The sequence below is a fragment of the Eschrichtius robustus genome, chromosome 16, assembly GCF_028021215.1.
Source record: "Eschrichtius robustus isolate mEscRob2 chromosome 16, mEscRob2.pri, whole genome shotgun sequence".
Taxonomy (NCBI): domain Eukaryota; kingdom Metazoa; phylum Chordata; class Mammalia; order Artiodactyla; family Eschrichtiidae; genus Eschrichtius; species Eschrichtius robustus.
Window position 1 is genome coordinate 6,585,457 of NC_090839.1, and position 15,827 is coordinate 6,601,283.

Consider the following 15,827-nt stretch of genomic DNA (forward strand, 5'->3'; position numbering starts at 1 on the left):
TTCCTGTAACATAAACCAATTACTTTAATATATTTAATATCTTTATCAAATGATCTCAGACTGTATTTCTAGGTACTCCTACCCAGACCATGAGGTATTTGTAGTGGGAGATAATGATAAACCAAAGTTTCTCTCTGTAAGGGGAGCTCAGGGCTCTCTGACCTAGCTAAGAGTTGAATCCAGAGAACTACTGTCACTGCCTAAAAAGTTTCAAGAACAAGAAAACCTGTATTAGTTCGTTAATTGCAAAAAAAAAAAAAAAAAAAATCTTCTGAGAATGCAGCTGCTGGGTGTATCCACGATGAGTAGCTATGGCTCATGCTGAAGGGAACTGAAAAATAAGATTTAAAATTACCTAAGAACAAAGTCAATCGATAGTCATCATTCCTGATGATGAGAGCAACAGCGGGCTCACCGAATTGTGATTACACTGGATGTATTTTCAATGTTTCCTATCAAACGGTAATCATCTCATCAGAACACATTTACTGAAGACAAGCATTTTAGGTTGTGAAAGGATAATGTGGGACGTGTGATGGGAGATATACCTCCTATAAATCTTCAGGAAAAGCTGGCCACTACTTTCACTGAAATGAAAAATGTGTCAACAGTAACGTCGCAGATCTGAACTTGATTATCAGAATGTCACTTTAGGATAGAATTGATACTATCGATTTTCTAAAATGGTTTTAATATGGCATAAAACTCTTGATTCTCAGAGCCATATGCCCCCATATCTGCCAAAATGTATTTTGAAAGGAAACGTACAAAGGGGATGTAAAACAGGCACAAAAGTTGACAAAATATCCAAATGAACATTCCTCATGACAGATCCACTTGAGATCTAGAAAGCACTTGAATACTCTATCCTTCTTCAAATGATCAAGGGAAAGAGCAAGTCCTGTATTTACAAAACTGATGAAAATCACACTGTAATAATCAGTGACTGCAGAACAACCACACAGATCTGTGATTCCAACTTTTTCCACCATGATTCTCCATCAAGGTAAAAAAAGATTCTTTCATACAAATCCCAGAAGGACGCAGAGGTGGCAGCACAACTGCCAAAGATGGTACAATGACTTACTACTGAAGCTGATGACGGGACACAAGGGGAAGGAGGGGCAGAGTCCTCGAGAAAAGAACCCTATTGAACGCCGGCGGCGGCTCTAGTCCGTGGTTGACCTCCGGTACCAAAACCGCGCCCTGAAGTCGTCGCTGCAGGTCATGAAGCCGGGGTTGGTGGGCGAGTGCACGATACAGCGCACGATGTTGTTGTGGCCCAGTGAGAGCAGGTTCCGGCGCTCGGCCGTCCTCGAGTCCCAGCAGCAGAGGCTGATGGTCCTCTCGTCGGGCAGCAGCACGTAGTCCTCTGTGTGGTTGAAGACGGCCTGCGTCCGGTGCACCTGCCGTCCGCTCAAGCCAGCGCCTGTGCAGAGACCGAGAGGTTAAGGCCTGGGCGCCAGGGCTAGCTTTCCAGTTCACACCTTAGAGCCCAGACTGTTCTACTTTTGTTATTAGCTCTGTTGACGTAAAAACTGCATTTTAAAATTGTTGAAGTAATACACATTTATTGTGCAATTTTGGTAACTCTAAAAAAGTATGAAAAAGAAAATCACCTTTGGGCCCACCACCTAATGCAACTCTGTTAATGTTCTGATGTATTTTTAGGCATAAAAACACCTTAAAAAAATACAAAAGTGGTGCCACATTATCTAACTTCATGTTGGATATGTTGTGTTTTTACTGGCTGCAAAGGATCCCGTTGTTTGGAAGCACCATTAGGTAAGGATTCTTTTCCTGCTAGGCAGTTAGTTTGTATCCAACTGTACTATTGTGACAAACATTCTTGGTACAGAACATGTTATTTCTTTAGGACTAACTTCCTAGGACCAGAATCACTGGGATGGAATGAACAGCTGCTCTCCCAGAGGAAACTCTATGCTTTTTTTTTTTGACCATGAATTAAAAAAAGCATATTTTATGTTTCAAGTATTATATGAACTATTAAAAAAAATCTGCCTGATAATTTTACACAGAGTCAACATTTTGATGAGTATCTTTTCCAATTATCTCCGTGCGTTGTATACTCATTTGTAATTTATATAAATCAGGGCATACGGCATACAGTTTTTATTCAACAGTTTGTGGTGGAGACCTACAAAGAGGGAATATAGCTTAACGGATAAAAATACACACTTTGGTGCTGGATCTGGACTCAGTACTTATTAGCGATGTGACTTTGAACAAATGACTTAACATCCCTAGGCCTTAACTGTCTCCTCTGCTCTGCAGGGATAATTACAGCACCTGCCCACAAGATGTTGCAGGGATTAAAATGAGGTGTAATGCCCATTCAGCTCTGCAGTATAAGTGTTCAACAAACATTACTATGAGTATTTTTTTTTAAATTTTATTTATTTATTTATTTATTTATTTTTGGCTGTGTTGGGTCTTCGTTTCTGTGCGAGGGCTTTCTCTAGTTGTGGCAAGCGGGGGCCACTCTTCATCGCGGTGTGCAGGCCTCTCACTGTCGTGGCCTCTCTTGTTGCAGAGCACAGGCTCCAGACGCGCGGGCTCAGTAGTTGTGGCTCACGGGCCTAGTTGCTCCGCGGCATGTGGGATCCTCCCAGACCAGGGCTCGAACCCGTGTCCCCTGCATTGGCAGGCAGACTCTCAACCACTGCGCCACCAGGGAAGCCCAAGTATTTATTTTTAAAGGCTGCATGCCGTGAAAGGCTATGTAACAATTTAGCAAGTCAAAAATATATATATTTAAAATTTTGATAATATGACACCAAGCTGCCCTTCAGAAATATTTTACCAATCATACTCCTAACAATCTGTGATTTCCTGAAATGTTTATCAATATATATAATACCAATCTTTTAAATTCCTGAAATCTGATGAGCAAAAAGATACTTCCATATTCATTTCTTAGGTTTATAGTGAAGTTGGTCATCTTTTCTGGGGTTCACTGAGCAGTGTCTGACCTATGTTTATTACCTATGCTAAGAATTTTTTTTTTTTCCCCTAGCCAGCATTTAATTTTGTTTACAGTGTTTTAAATTAACTTTCAACATCAAAACTTCTAATGTTTACTTGATAGTTCTTCCTTTTCCTTCATTATTTCAAGAGCCCTCTGAATTCTAACTAAACATTAAAACTGGAAAAGCAGATCCAAAAGTGCTGACATGAAGGGGTCTTAAACTGTGAACTAGAAAAAGAGGGAATTTGCATATAAATTCATTATAATCTCATTTTTAAATCAAATCCCAATTCTCCAGAAAAACAAACCAATCAGCCACATATAACCATAAAACATCCCAAACATTCATAAAACGAAAGTGACTCTTCCAAAGACTTGCTAGCGATACCATCTACACCAGAAGCCAGAGAGATGGCAGGAAGCAGACTCTGGTTACAATGAGATAAATCTATAGTAGGTTATGCTGCACCCTAGTGGTTCAGACGTCACCAACTCCTCAATTTTCTTCACTTACTAACATCCCAGCAGTCCCTTACAATAGTGCTGTTTTGAGTTTTAAAGTTCTGGTCACGGCAATTTCAGTGTATGACACAAACGTCTCACAACAGAGGAAGCTAAGCTGAAGTTTTCTACCAAACAGCCTTTGCTGCTACAAGGAGCAGAAGAATGAAACACAATATTTTAATACTTACTATCAAATAATTAGACAAACACTGACTACTAGTGATAGGATAAATTTAAACAGATCTCATAAAAAGAGCTCACAGGCGCAACTGTTGCAATTAGAGACCAAAATGAATTTGACAATCAGACTAACAATTTTGTGTTTCTGTCTGAAGGGCCCACTTTATATCTAGGTTCAGAACACTTGGGGTCTCTTTTGGGGGCTCCTTCTCCTCTCTCAGGCATGAGCCAAGATCTTTCCTCTCACTTACTGAGTCTCTTCTCTGGACTGCTTTCATGTTTTTGTGGGAAGTGGGCAGGCCATGGGTCTACAAACAGACCATCTAATTCTCAAGTGTTACTTGCATGGAATCAGATCTAATTTTAGCTGTTAACATGTTGAGAAGGGCAAAGTTAAGAAACTGTGGTTCTATTTCCAGCTCTGCCTCTTGTTTGATTCACATAGATTGTGTGGATCTAGGTCGAGGATCTAAAAGAGGGTTCTGGAAACTAAAATGCCTCAGAAATGTGAAGTAATATCAACTTCTCACATACCTGTGTATCTGACCAGGGTTCGTCCTGTTGATATTTCCCAAAGTTTAGCTACAGAGTCTTTTCCACTTGACAGAATGTATTTTGAATTTTTGGAAAAAATGGCAGAACAAACTTCAGCACCGTCATGTGCTTTCTCAAAAGTTGTGATGCATCGATTTGAAACACCATCCCACAATTTGATGCAGCCGTCCTTGCTGCCAGTCACATACATATTGGCACTAGGATTGTAATTAACGGAACATATGGCATCAGTGTGTTGATCTTGAGGATTGCAAGAGACAAAGCACTGAAATGTGTTGATATCATAAAGTCGAAGAGTAGGATGCTGAGTTCCAACAAGTATAAAGTCTCCAGAAGGATGAAAAGAGATGGAGCGTAACATTTCGGCCTCCTGTTGGGAAAGAGACCAAGTGGTGAACAATTAAACCCAGAGGAAATGTGGAGAATATTTGGCTGATGCAAAGAATCTATAAAACAGTGACTAGATATGACACAGCTAAGAGAAGAACAAAGAACTTTCTGGAATACACAAAAGGACCATCTGAACACAGATTTCCCAAACTATCTACTGGTGAGATTATTCCAAAGATCACAGGTGAGCTTCATCATTTGCACATAAACAGCGGGTGAACTCAGAAGGGGATACTATCAATCTATGACACATTCACATATGATTAATGAATAAAAATAAACTATAAGAATAGTTTCTTTAATTTGTCCCAGGGCTCCAAATACTGAGGTGGAAGCCACTACTAAAACATTAGTACTTCTGAACTGCATATTCAAAACAGAGCACCAAATGTCGCTTTTCCAGCAAACACCTGAGAATTTCAACTGAATAATTTTTTAATTCCCCTAAGTTAGAGAAGTTCATTGTGTTTTGTCTTTAAATAGGAATCTGCAACCTTTAAAGAGTGATGTGGATTATGAACCGTATCTGTGACCGGCAGCCGTCCTGACTGGCCAGAGGAAGTGGGCGCGTGACAGCACGAGAGCCGTGCCATTTGCGGTGGGCGCTGCGTCCTTGCTGCCATCCTCTTTATTTATAGGATGACCACTGAGACGACTTTTAAAAAGAGAAGAGCCACACAATAGCTCATTGTATTTAGGGAAAAAAAATGCATACAGCCCCTTTCCAAACATTCCTAACCTGAATGTATTTGAAGGCTCTTTTTGCAGATGGTTTGGAATAATCAAATAATTTAAGAGTATAATCCCTTGAACCAGAGGCAAGGATCTGTTCTGTTGGGTGGAAAGCAAGACACGTGACTTCATCCACGTGGTCGTAAAGAGTTCGAATCACTGGGTGGTTTTCCATGTTCTGCTGTGCAGTCTCATTCATCATGACCTAGGCCAGCAAGAAGAGAAGAGAATCTCAAAGTGTAAAATCTGTCTGGCTCAAAGTATACACTCTACAGCTATGCTAAGTTAAAACTGGTTTAAACTATGCTCTCATTCTCCCAAGAATGAACAACAAAAGGCAAATGGTAAGTATATTACCAGGATTTTTACCTCTATTGGCATGGCACTTTTGGCCAACATTCTTTCTGTGTCAAGTATTTTTATGGAAGCGTCAGCAGATCCAGTAGCTATTAACTGCCCATCTCTACTATAGGTAGCTACACGACATGGTCCTTTATGGGATGTGACATAGCATGTTTCATACTCTGAAGCCTCTGGGGACATAGTCTGGACATCTGCATCAAACTCCAGGTCAATTCCTGTGCCAGGGGCAACTGTATCTGACCGACCAATTGCATACTGAACTGCAGTATCATCGTTTTCCATTCCTGAAAGGAATAAAAATTAAGGGCATGAAAAAACGTTATTTTAAAAAGACAGGACAAAGTTCTGGATCCAAACTGGGAAAGGTGTTTGCAGATGTCAACTTACTCTTTCTCGGAGCTGCATGGTACTTAATACTGTACAAAGTTATGTATTGTGACCTGGGTGCACGCACAGTGACAACGCTGTAAGGCAATAGGCGTTGTGGCAGGTTAGGCTCCAACAGGTAAAGTCACCTCCCCAGATACTTGCCTCCAAAAGTTTCTACTTTAACCACAACCACAGAAACTGAAAAACAGCAGTTCTGTGGTTAAATTGTCCATTTTTCCCCATTCCGAATTTTAATATTTTTAGTGTTGAGATCTGTTAGTAGCAGCTCTGAAGCTCATTAAGTCAGATATATTGTTAATAATAACATTAGTGAAACATCTCTGAAAGAATGTTGAGGTTTAAACAAACTGAAGTTTATCAAGAAAATGCATTTTAAATTGAAAAATAACTTGACATATCATATAAACAATTTTTATTAGTATAGGAAAAATCAGAAATGCAGATAAACAAAAAAATAAACATAACCTTGTATTATATCACCCAGAGATAATTACTGTTAACACGGTGGTATGAATTCTTCTGGACCTTTCTCCATGCACACAGTTGTTTCATTTCTTAAAACACAAATAAAATCACAATATGTAACGTGGTGTGACATACTCGGTCATTTACTCATATGGAATAAACAAACACCTGGCCAGCGTAATAAACGTTCACCCACATCATGTTGTTGGATCTAACTTTATGAATATGAGAACATGTACAACCAATTCCATATTGTTGGGCATTTCAGTGGAATTCATTTTATTTCCTCAGGCAAATTCTAACAGTTTACACTGCCAAGTCAAAGAGTATAAATATGTTTGGCAATTCTGTATTTTACTGAGTGCTTTCTATGACACAGGCAAGCACCTGGATGCACTGTTGAACAAGACAAGGTTCAATATCTTTATTAAACTTGCAGTCTGGGACTTCCCCAGTGGTCCAGTCGTAAAGAATCCGCCTTCCAATGCAGGGGATGAGGGTTTATCCCTGGCTGGAGAACTAAGATCCCACATGCTGCGGGGCAACTAAGCCCGGGCACCACAACTACTGAGCTCACAAGCCGCAACGAGACAGCCCACGTGCTGCAAACTACAGAGCCCTCGCGCCACAACTAGAGAGAGAAAACCCGCACACCACAACTAGAGAGAAGCCTGCATATCACAACAAAGAGCCTGCGTGCCACAACTAAGACCTGACGCAGCCAAACAAATAAAGAAAACCAAAACCAAAACTAAAACCAAAAACACTTGCAGTCTTTTGGCAGGTGGTATGGATTGTGTGGGAAACTCAAAACAATATAGAAAATTTCAGACAGTGATTCTGTTATGAAGGAAATGGGACTGTTGTTTTAGAGCACTTGGGGAGGTACGGGGAAGATGTTCGGGTTATCTTAGAAGAAATGAGGACTCTGAGACGACATCTGAGCTGAGACTTGAAGTCAATAATACAACGGCAGAAAGCTCCAGATAATTCATATAAAGATCCTGAGGCTAGAACCAGCTCAAAACCTTCACAATCTGGACTTTGCTTTCTCCTGCAGTATCTAGCACTGTGCTCGACACATACTAGGCACCAAAACTAAAGGGCAGTAATCTTGAAAAACATCTGAAGCCTTGTCACGGGCTCAATGAATTTGCATTCACAAGTTACCTAGTTTGATGAGGTGCAGGAGCTGCTCCGAGGGTGCACAGACAGACTGAGGCTTGATTTCATTGATGAGGCCATTAGCGATGCTGATGTAGCCGTCATAGAGCAGCTGGCTAATGATCAGCTTGTAGAGCTGCTGGCGATCCTTCAAGCCCACTTTGGTTCTGTACATCTTGGAGAAGAGCAAGATAATTTCCCTGCCAGCTGCAAGAGAGAAAACAGGTGATGATGAGGGGCAGAGGCACTAGTAAACCACAGAAGCAACACAGGAATCTGGTCAGCCTTTCCAGGGCTTAAATCCCAGCTCTATCAGCATTACCTTTGGTCAGCAACTATGTTTCTCTGAGATCAGGGTCCTCAGCTGTTAAATAAGTCAGTGAAGGCTAAACAAGATGATACACGTAGAGCATTGAGCACAGTGGCACACAGAAATGGTTCAAATCACGTTAGCCAATATTTACAGTAGAACCTCTCTTCATGAACATTTTTTCCTCTGCTAAATTACCCACCTGCAATTTTTATTCTTTACTGCTATCCCAGAATCTTCCATTTCTTCTGTTAATGAAACCCTGGCTAATACTTGCAATAGGTACAACAGCTGCTATTGTTGGATGTCTAGACACTACCGTTTCCACCAGCTAAGCTGTTATGTTTACTCATGTCAGTTATGGTCATTCTTAAAACATGTTTCAAGGCAACCGAGCTTGTTACATTACATAATTTAATTACAGAATACTTTGGAAAGCATTGCTGAATAAAATATTGGCAAATAGGATATGGCCAAAATAACTATAAAAAAAGGAAAAATTGGAAGGACTGTGCATTTAGATTGATTTACAAGTGTTTAAGTTCTCTCTCAGGCTCAGAAAGCAAAAGAGAAAATTACAGATGGTTTCCAGTTTATGCAAAAAAAAAAAAGAACTCCAATTGGTTGACGTGAATAGATAATCTGATTATAAAAATCAATGTCTGGGGCTTCCCTGGTGGCGCAGTGGTTGAGAATCTGCCTGCCAATGCAGGGGACATGGGTTCGAGCCCTGGTCTGGGAAGATCCCACATGCCGCGGAGCGACTGGGCCCGTGAGCCACAACTACTGAGCCTGCGCGTCTGGAGCCTGTGCTCCGCAACAAGAGAGGCCGCGATAGTGAGAGGCCCGCGCATTGCGATGAAGAGTGGCCCCCGCTTGCCGCAACTAGAGAAAGCCCTCGCACAGAAACGAAGACCCAACACAGCCAAAAATAAATAATAAATAAATAAAAAAAAATCAATGTCTGTACACGTGTAGATCTGTACAGGTATCGGAAGGCTGCAGGAGCTGGGGAACAGCCATAAAGAATAAAAGTCACAGGCAGACAGGGAGCTGTGGCACAGAAGAAAACTGGAAGGCAGAGCACAGGAGAGAGAGAAGAATCTAAGAAAGAAGGGCGGCGAGTGGGCAGTTAACACCACTTCACAGGGGTGATTCTGAAAGTGGGAGGTGCTGTAGGAAAGGGGTAGGGAACAGTGTTTTTAACTACCCAAGGCCCTCTGGAGAATTACTGAGGCTACTGATAAGAATAGCCAATGTTTCCTAAGTGTTTACCATGTTTCATCTCAATCCTCAACAACATCTTATAAAGGAGGTCCAGTAATCTTGTTTACAGGTGAGGAGGGGAAATAACTTGCCCAAGATCTCAGAACTAGTGCCTGGAGGAACCAGCATTAGAACGCAGGCGGTTTGACTCCAGAGATAGTGTTGTTCTAATCGCTGCGTGTACTGCTCCTTAAAAACTTAATGATAAACTAGCTAAAATTCATTAGACATTCCGCATATAACACACATGGTGAAAGCAACTAATATGCATTACGTCATTCAATCTTCAGCTTATCCCATTTTAGAGGTGGGCAACCGGAGGCACAGGAAAGTTAACTCACCCAGGATCGAACAGCTTGTAAATGGCGGAGCCTGGATCCTAACCCAGAGCCTGAGCTCTCACTGTGCTCTACTGATGGGTATTAAGCAAATATACATAAATCCATGCTTGTGTGGACAACACGAGGACACAACAGAGATGATGAAACCGGCTCAAAGAGGTTAGGAAATACCGCAAGTAAAACGTGGCTGCGTAACTCGTCCAAAGTTAAAGTGGCCACCAGGACTACCCACCTCAGAGCCCAGAGCTTAACCACTATTCCATCCTTCACTCGTGCCAGGCGCATCATAGGGCTACCAAGAGATTAAAACAGGAAAAGAGAGGACGAGCTCTGCTTCTCAACTCCCATAGAACGTCCGCTCGCTGGGCTAGAAAGCGCCTAATTACCGCCCCCAGTTTGCAGGTGAAGGGTCTGCGGCCCGAAGACAGGAAGAACCCGGTGCAGGACTGGTTGTACCCGTAGTTGGAAGGAAGACCAGGGCGAGAACACAAACGCCCCCTCACCGTACGCTCCGCTATGATCCCGAGCTAGAGGCCAGCGAAGGATGGAGTGAGGGTGAAAGAAAGGCCTTTGAGGAAGAGGAGGATCAGTGCAGGCCCAGCCTGGCAACTCAGGGCGCATGCCGCCCCGCTCACTATTGACTCTTCCCGCCTCGCCCGCGTCTTTCCTGTGGTGCCCCAAAAGCGCTAGCCGACCGCACCCGCCATTCCACGCACCCCGGGCTCCCCCATACCGGCTCGTCCCGCTCTCTCGGTCTCCTGCTCTCTCCTAGAAAAATGGAGACACGAATCCTGCCCGATCGATCGCTTCACTGCGCATGCACAAAGGGTATCGCGCCGAGCGCTGCGCTATCGATTGACCCCACTCGCTCCTGCCCTTCTCGCCATCTTACAGGGGCGTTCTAGAGATTCGTTCACCTCCTCCGACTTTATCTCCGACGCGACAACCCTGACGCCAAGGGACTGCTGCCTCACGGACAAATGTCAGATCCGGAGAGCACCGCGGGCGCTAGAACGGCCGCGGGTGTGGCGCGCCGTTGCCTCCATCACTTCCGGGGCCTCACGAAGCAAGTGCGCCTGCGCGCCGTCTCCGCCGGGCCGTGACTCAAGCCGTCGAGTTGGTTTTGAACCAATGAAAAGGCAGCGCCTCTCTAGCCCCGACCAATCAGCTTTCGGGTTCGAGGGTTTAACTCCTATTTAAAATGAAGACTTTGACCCCTAACGGCTGAGCTCTCGGGAGGACTCGGAGGTTTCGGGTCGGAGGTGGGAGGCCGTAGGTACGTAGACCTGGGGCATCTCTGTGAGGCGGGCGGGAGGACCCCGGGTGGCTTTTGGGGGTGGGTGGGAGGGAAGCGGTCTTTGGGGTCGCTGGGCCGGCGAGGGGAGGGTCGGGGCGAGAAAGCCTACCTTGGTCCCCCAGTTCCTCCCTGCGTCCCCCCCCTGCTTTTCCAGCGCCCTCCCATCAGCTCCTGGGTCCCCAGACGCCCTGTAACATGCCGCCTGGTGTTTATTAAACACTTGGAGTGAGTTGGGTTGTGTGGCGTCGGGGGGTGGGGCGTCTGGGGGGTGCTTTCTGATGGGATTCTCGTGTTGAGTGAGCACCTGGGTAAGGAAGTACAGAAGGTTTTTGTTGTCTTGGAGTTTACGTTCTGGGGGGTGGGGAGACAGACGATGAACTAGCAAGATAACTTCCAATAGGGATGAGCGCTAGGAACCGGGGGCTACTTTGGATTGACTAGCCAGGGAAGGCCCTTGTCCGGGCGGGATGGATGAGTGGGTGAATAAATAACTAACTTCCTCGAAGAGGCCTTCCTGGGCCAGTGCTTCTCAAACCGTAGACCTTGGACTACCCTTAACGGGATTACTTGAGCGTCCTTGTTAAAAATGTGAACCCACCGAAAGAATCAGAAGCGCTTGGGTGTAAGACTCAGGTGTCTGTATTTTCATCAAGCCCTGCAGGTGATTCTGATGTTTCGTTGAGAACTAGTGGTTTAGCCCAGCCACATGCTGGTCATCTGGGGGTGTCTTTGAAATGCAAGATCTAGTTGTTAGGTCTGGGGTTGGGCCTGAAAGTCTCCATTTCTAGCAAATGTCCTCCTGATGTAGATGTAGCCATCACCCTTGACTTTCACTGTTTCCTTCTCGTCCTTAACCTTTCTAGTTCTTTGAATTAAATGCTTCTCAGCAATATACTCATTTCCTCTCCACTCTCTTGCATCTGTGCAGACATTTGCAGGTTTAACGAAGGAAGGGAAAGTCTCAACCCACAGTGCTATTAAATCTGTTTTGCTGTTTATACTAGTAGGATCTCTGGTTTGAACTGCAGGGATCTTGTGCAGGTCATCTGGACATGTGACTCCTGAACTCGGCTGCAGGCCAGAATCACCTGAGAAGCAGTCTTCTTGCGGCTTTCTCCAGAATTTCTGGATCAGAATCATGTTCCGTTCTGTTATTGTTCTTCCTGAGAAGGAAAGTGCATTACATTGGAGTGAGTGAATGTAGCTTCAGTTGAAGACTGTTGAATCAGTGTTCATTGGCCTGTGTGCTCTCCTGAGTCTGCTGCTTGTAACTGTTAGGAAGAGTGAAGAAAGCATCAGAGCGTGTGTGAAGTTCACATAATAGGAGAATGTATTTCCTTTTCTTTTTTGTCTGTTATGTCTAAATGGCTGTTTGATATAAGGACTCCGGGCTCTTTAGCCTGGTCCCGTCTTCGAGGTGGAGTTATTTGATTACTTATAAAGTGGATGTGAAAGCGTGGGGCTGAGGAGTGCTTTCTGATTGGATTCTAGAATATAGGGAGCATCTGAGTAAGAGAAATAGAGAAAGGTTTCTGCTTTCTTGGAGTTTATGTTCTACTTACTGGATAGGTTGTTGTGCCTGACTCACAGGGAGTGATTCTAACACTTCCTAAGTGTTAGAAACTGTGTTTTTATTACTGATCTGCTTTGTTAATGGATTGATTCATTCCCAAAAGATGAGAGTACATACTATGTGCCAGGCATGTTCTGGGGAGGTAACAGTGAACAAAATGGGACTAAGCTCTTCCTCCTGTGGAGCTTACTTTCTTTAGAGATACTGAGCAGTTAGCTGGGTGTCTGAATCTGGGGACTCAGATGGTAAACAAGTACAAATAATGTTATGTAAGGTGTTAAGTAAAAATAAAAGAGAGATGATCTGAAAGGGGCCTCTCAGCATGAATGAAATGAAGGAACAGCCACACTTCTGTTATAGGGAGGAGCCTCATAGGTAGAGGGAACAGGAAGTGCAAAGGCCCTGTGGCAGGGGGCTTCTCTGCCAGGGAAAGGGAGGAGCCCTGAATGGCTGGTGTGCAATAGACAAGAGGAGGAGATCCGATCACAGAGGTGGTCAAGATCCACATTCTGTGAGACTTTATAGGCCTATTTGTGCAAGTAAGATTTTGAATTTGAGTTGAGGAACCATGAGGGGCCTCTGAACCAAGGACCATATATCTGACTTGTTAATGGGATCACTGGGCACAGTGTTGCGAATGGACTTAATGGGAGAAGGGTGGAAGCAGAGTGACCATTGGGAGCCTTCTGCAAATAATTGCTGGGAGAGAAAATTGTGGTTTGATGAGGTGGGAGTAGTAAAGGCTGTGAGCAGTGATTGTGAAGATAGAGCCTGTTAAGATATGCTGATGGATCAGATATGGGGTTTGAGGGAGAACCGTGTAAAAGATTGTGCTAAGACTTTAGACTTGAGCAACTGGCAGGATGGATTTGCCGTCAACTGAGATGGGGGCAGCCCAGCCCGCAGTCCGAGAGAGCGGGTTGTCGGAGATGGGCGTGGGGAAGGGAGCAGGACTTCAGTTTGGGACAGGTTAAGATTGAGATGCCTCTCAGATTACCAGGTGGTCAGAGTTCCGATGGAAAGTTGGGGATCCTCAGCCTGTGGATGGTATTGAAAGCCAGGAGACGGGATGAGCTCACCGAGGGAGTGAGTGTAGTTGGGAAAGAAGTGTTTCTGGGCACCCCCCATGGCAAAAGAGAAAAGAAGTGTGCGGGAGAGAAGAGGTTTCATTGGGTGTGTTGGGTTGAGACGCCTGGCAGACCTTCCTGGGGCATCCTGAGCAGGTTGTTAGAGAGCCTGGCAGTCGCAGGAGAGGGGAGGGCAGGAGACGCAAATTCGAGTTCTCTTGATAAAGATGTTTAGAGCCCTGGGGCCCTAGGCAGGTGTAGATGGAGACCTGAGGAGTCCATCCCGGCGTCACCCCAGACACTGAGATTGGTGGTACAGGTGAGGCTGATCAGCAAAGGCGGTTGCGGTGGGACAGCAGTCAGGTGAAGACAAATCTGCGAGCTAAGCGAGGAAAGGAGTGGAAAAAGAGTGCAGGATCCCCTGGAATGCGGGGAATGCACGTTAGAGGAAGGCCGAGAATTGACCTTTGAGTTTAGCAACAGCAGGGGTCAGTCTGGAGCTGGGCTGGCGGTGGGGATAAAAGCCCTGTGGGAGGGAGCTGTGGCAGCGGGAGGGAAGTGGTAGAGACTTGCAGAGCTTTGCTGTTGAAAGGGGAGACCAGAGATGTGGCCATAGCTTTGGAGTCAGTTCTGGGGTAAAGAGGACCTTTTTTATTCTGAAGGCAGCAGGTGTGGAAGCTGGCTTGTACAGTGATGGAAGTGGTCCGTTAGAGGGACGATGGGGCAGGACAGGGCCGTTCAGGAGTGAAGTCTGAGTATCGGGGAGGGGAGCAGTGTGTGAGGGGGGGAGGAATGCCCCACTCCTGCACGTGGTATCAAGCGAGAAAGCACTGCTCCCTTATCAGCCTCATTTGGATGACAAAACATGTAAAATTCTGTGTGATGTTGAGGCTATTTCATCAGGATTTATAACCCTCATCCAGCATAACACTTGGAAGCAGGTGGATTTTTACAAATTAAAGGTGGTTCTTTTTTCTTTCCAGGCATCATGGACAAATGTAAAGAAAACAGCATCTCGGGGCCTAAGGTAAATCCAATAATCTGTAATCTCAAGTCACATTTATAAAACCCAAAGGGAGATTGGGTTTTTATTATTTATTTATTTATATTATTATTATTTTTTATTGGGGTATAGTTGTTTGAGATTGGGTTTTAAATCTAGAATTCTTTTTACCTTTACTTTGAGTTGTAACTTTAGATCCCTCTACCACGTTCCTGGGTGGGAATTAGTCATTTTTCTACAAATTCAATAACACTTTGTTGCTTCTTTCACCGTAAGTTTTATTTCCTCTGCTTTGTCTTACAGTTAGCTGTTTAAGTATCTATATTGCTCCATTGCATGCAGGATAATGACATACATAGTAGGCGCTTGATACTTGCCCGTACTTCCTTGCTTGCCAGAAATTAATTTCTATGCCATAGTTGGTTCTGCTCACGCTTTAGAGGAATGTTGAGCAGCAGTTCAGTGGGCATTTCCTGGGAGCCCACTTGGAGCCAGGTTCTGTGTCAGGTGCAGGGATCACAATGGTGAAAAGCACGTGGTCTTTGACTTTAAAGAACTTAGAGCCCTTCTGGGTAGGTGTGTGAGCCAGTACCATACTATATATACATATAACCTGAGTAATTCCTAGGAGGGGTGCTCAGTTCAGCTTGGGGTAGATTGGAATCCAGGAGGAGAGACCCCCTGGCCCTTACTTAGCATTTGATGAATATTTGTGGAGCAGTTAGGTGAATGGGTCTCTCACAGAAAGATCCTTTTAATATAAGTAATACCTGGGGGGTTTTTTCCTTCTAGGAAATTAGAAGAATATAAACACTGCTTGTTTTTTTGTGGTTTTTTTTTTGAGGGGAGGGGTTTGTTTTTAGAAGTCTTCATCTTCGAAAAATGGATACTTAGCCTTTTTTACTGGCTGAAAGTGTAAAAATGACCAACCAGAAAAAGGCTAAGTTGATTCACTGTATTTGATTCTCAATTCTGATGATGGTAATCATTTTAAAAACTTGCTCTAGGGACTTCCCTGGTGGCACAGTGGTTAAGAATCCGCCTGCTAATGCAGGGGACACGGGTTCGAGCCCTGGTCCAGGAAGATCCCACATACCACGGAGCAACTAAGCCCGTGTGCCACAACTACTGAGCCTGCGCTCTAGAGCCCACGAGCCACAACTATTGAGCCCCCGTGCCGCAACTACTGAAGCCCGTGCGCCTAGAGCCCGTGCTCCACAACAAGAGAAGCCACCACA

The 15,827-nt window shown here is 44.4% G+C and overlaps 2 protein-coding genes across 7 annotated transcripts in view; one reads left to right on the forward strand and one right to left on the reverse strand.

The window, feature by feature from the left end:
• On the reverse strand, positions 1-10,703 carry CSTF1 (cleavage stimulation factor subunit 1). 5 transcript variants are annotated; one of them, XM_068525159.1, is made up of 7 exons: positions 7,739-7,819; positions 6,569-6,657; positions 6,101-6,177; positions 5,720-5,997; positions 5,358-5,555; positions 4,208-4,598; positions 1-1,429 (listed from the first exon to the last, which is right to left on the reverse strand). In XM_068525159.1, the coding sequence occupies exons 4-7, from the start codon at positions 5,993-5,995 to the stop codon at positions 1,170-1,172; spliced, it is 1,125 nt and encodes a 374-aa protein (XP_068381260.1). In that variant the 5' UTR covers positions 5,996-5,997; positions 6,101-6,177; positions 6,569-6,657; positions 7,739-7,819; the 3' UTR covers positions 1-1,169. The 5 variants fall into 5 exon arrangements, with proteins under 5 accessions (XP_068381260.1, XP_068381258.1, XP_068381256.1 ...); XM_068525157.1 differs by lacking the exons at positions 6,101-6,177; positions 6,569-6,657 and adding an exon at positions 10,567-10,703 and having other exon boundaries at positions 7,739-7,939; XM_068525155.1 differs by lacking the exons at positions 6,101-6,177; positions 6,569-6,657 and adding an exon at positions 10,383-10,651 and having other exon boundaries at positions 7,739-7,939.
• The window catches only part of AURKA (aurora kinase A), an 18,947-nt gene continuing 13,801 nt past the window's right edge, over positions 10,682-15,827 (forward strand). The window contains exons 1-2 of one of the 2 annotated variants that reach the window (XM_068525160.1): positions 10,682-10,925; positions 14,570-14,613. In XM_068525160.1, coding sequence (XP_068381261.1) covers positions 14,575-14,613 — 39 coding nt within the window. In that variant the 5' untranslated portion in view covers positions 10,682-10,925; positions 14,570-14,574. Of the gene's footprint in view, positions 10,926-14,200; positions 14,222-14,569; positions 14,614-15,827 lie in introns of those variants that run through there. The other variant, XM_068525161.1, reaches the window with a different exon arrangement.

Excerpts from the sequence above, each read along its gene's own strand:
- CSTF1 (XM_068525157.1), bottom strand. The coding sequence starts at position 7,907 with ATGTACAGAACCAAAGTGGGCTTGAAGGATCGCCAGCAGCTCTACAAG. Across the intron at positions 5,556-5,719 it reads AAAGTGCCATGCCAATAGAG|GTCATGATGAATGAGACTGC; the intron begins GTAAAAATCCTG and ends TTGCTGGCCTAG. Across the intron at positions 4,599-5,357 it reads GAGCCTTCAAATACATTCAG|GAGGCCGAAATGTTACGCTC; the intron begins GTTAGGAATGTT and ends CTTTCCCAACAG.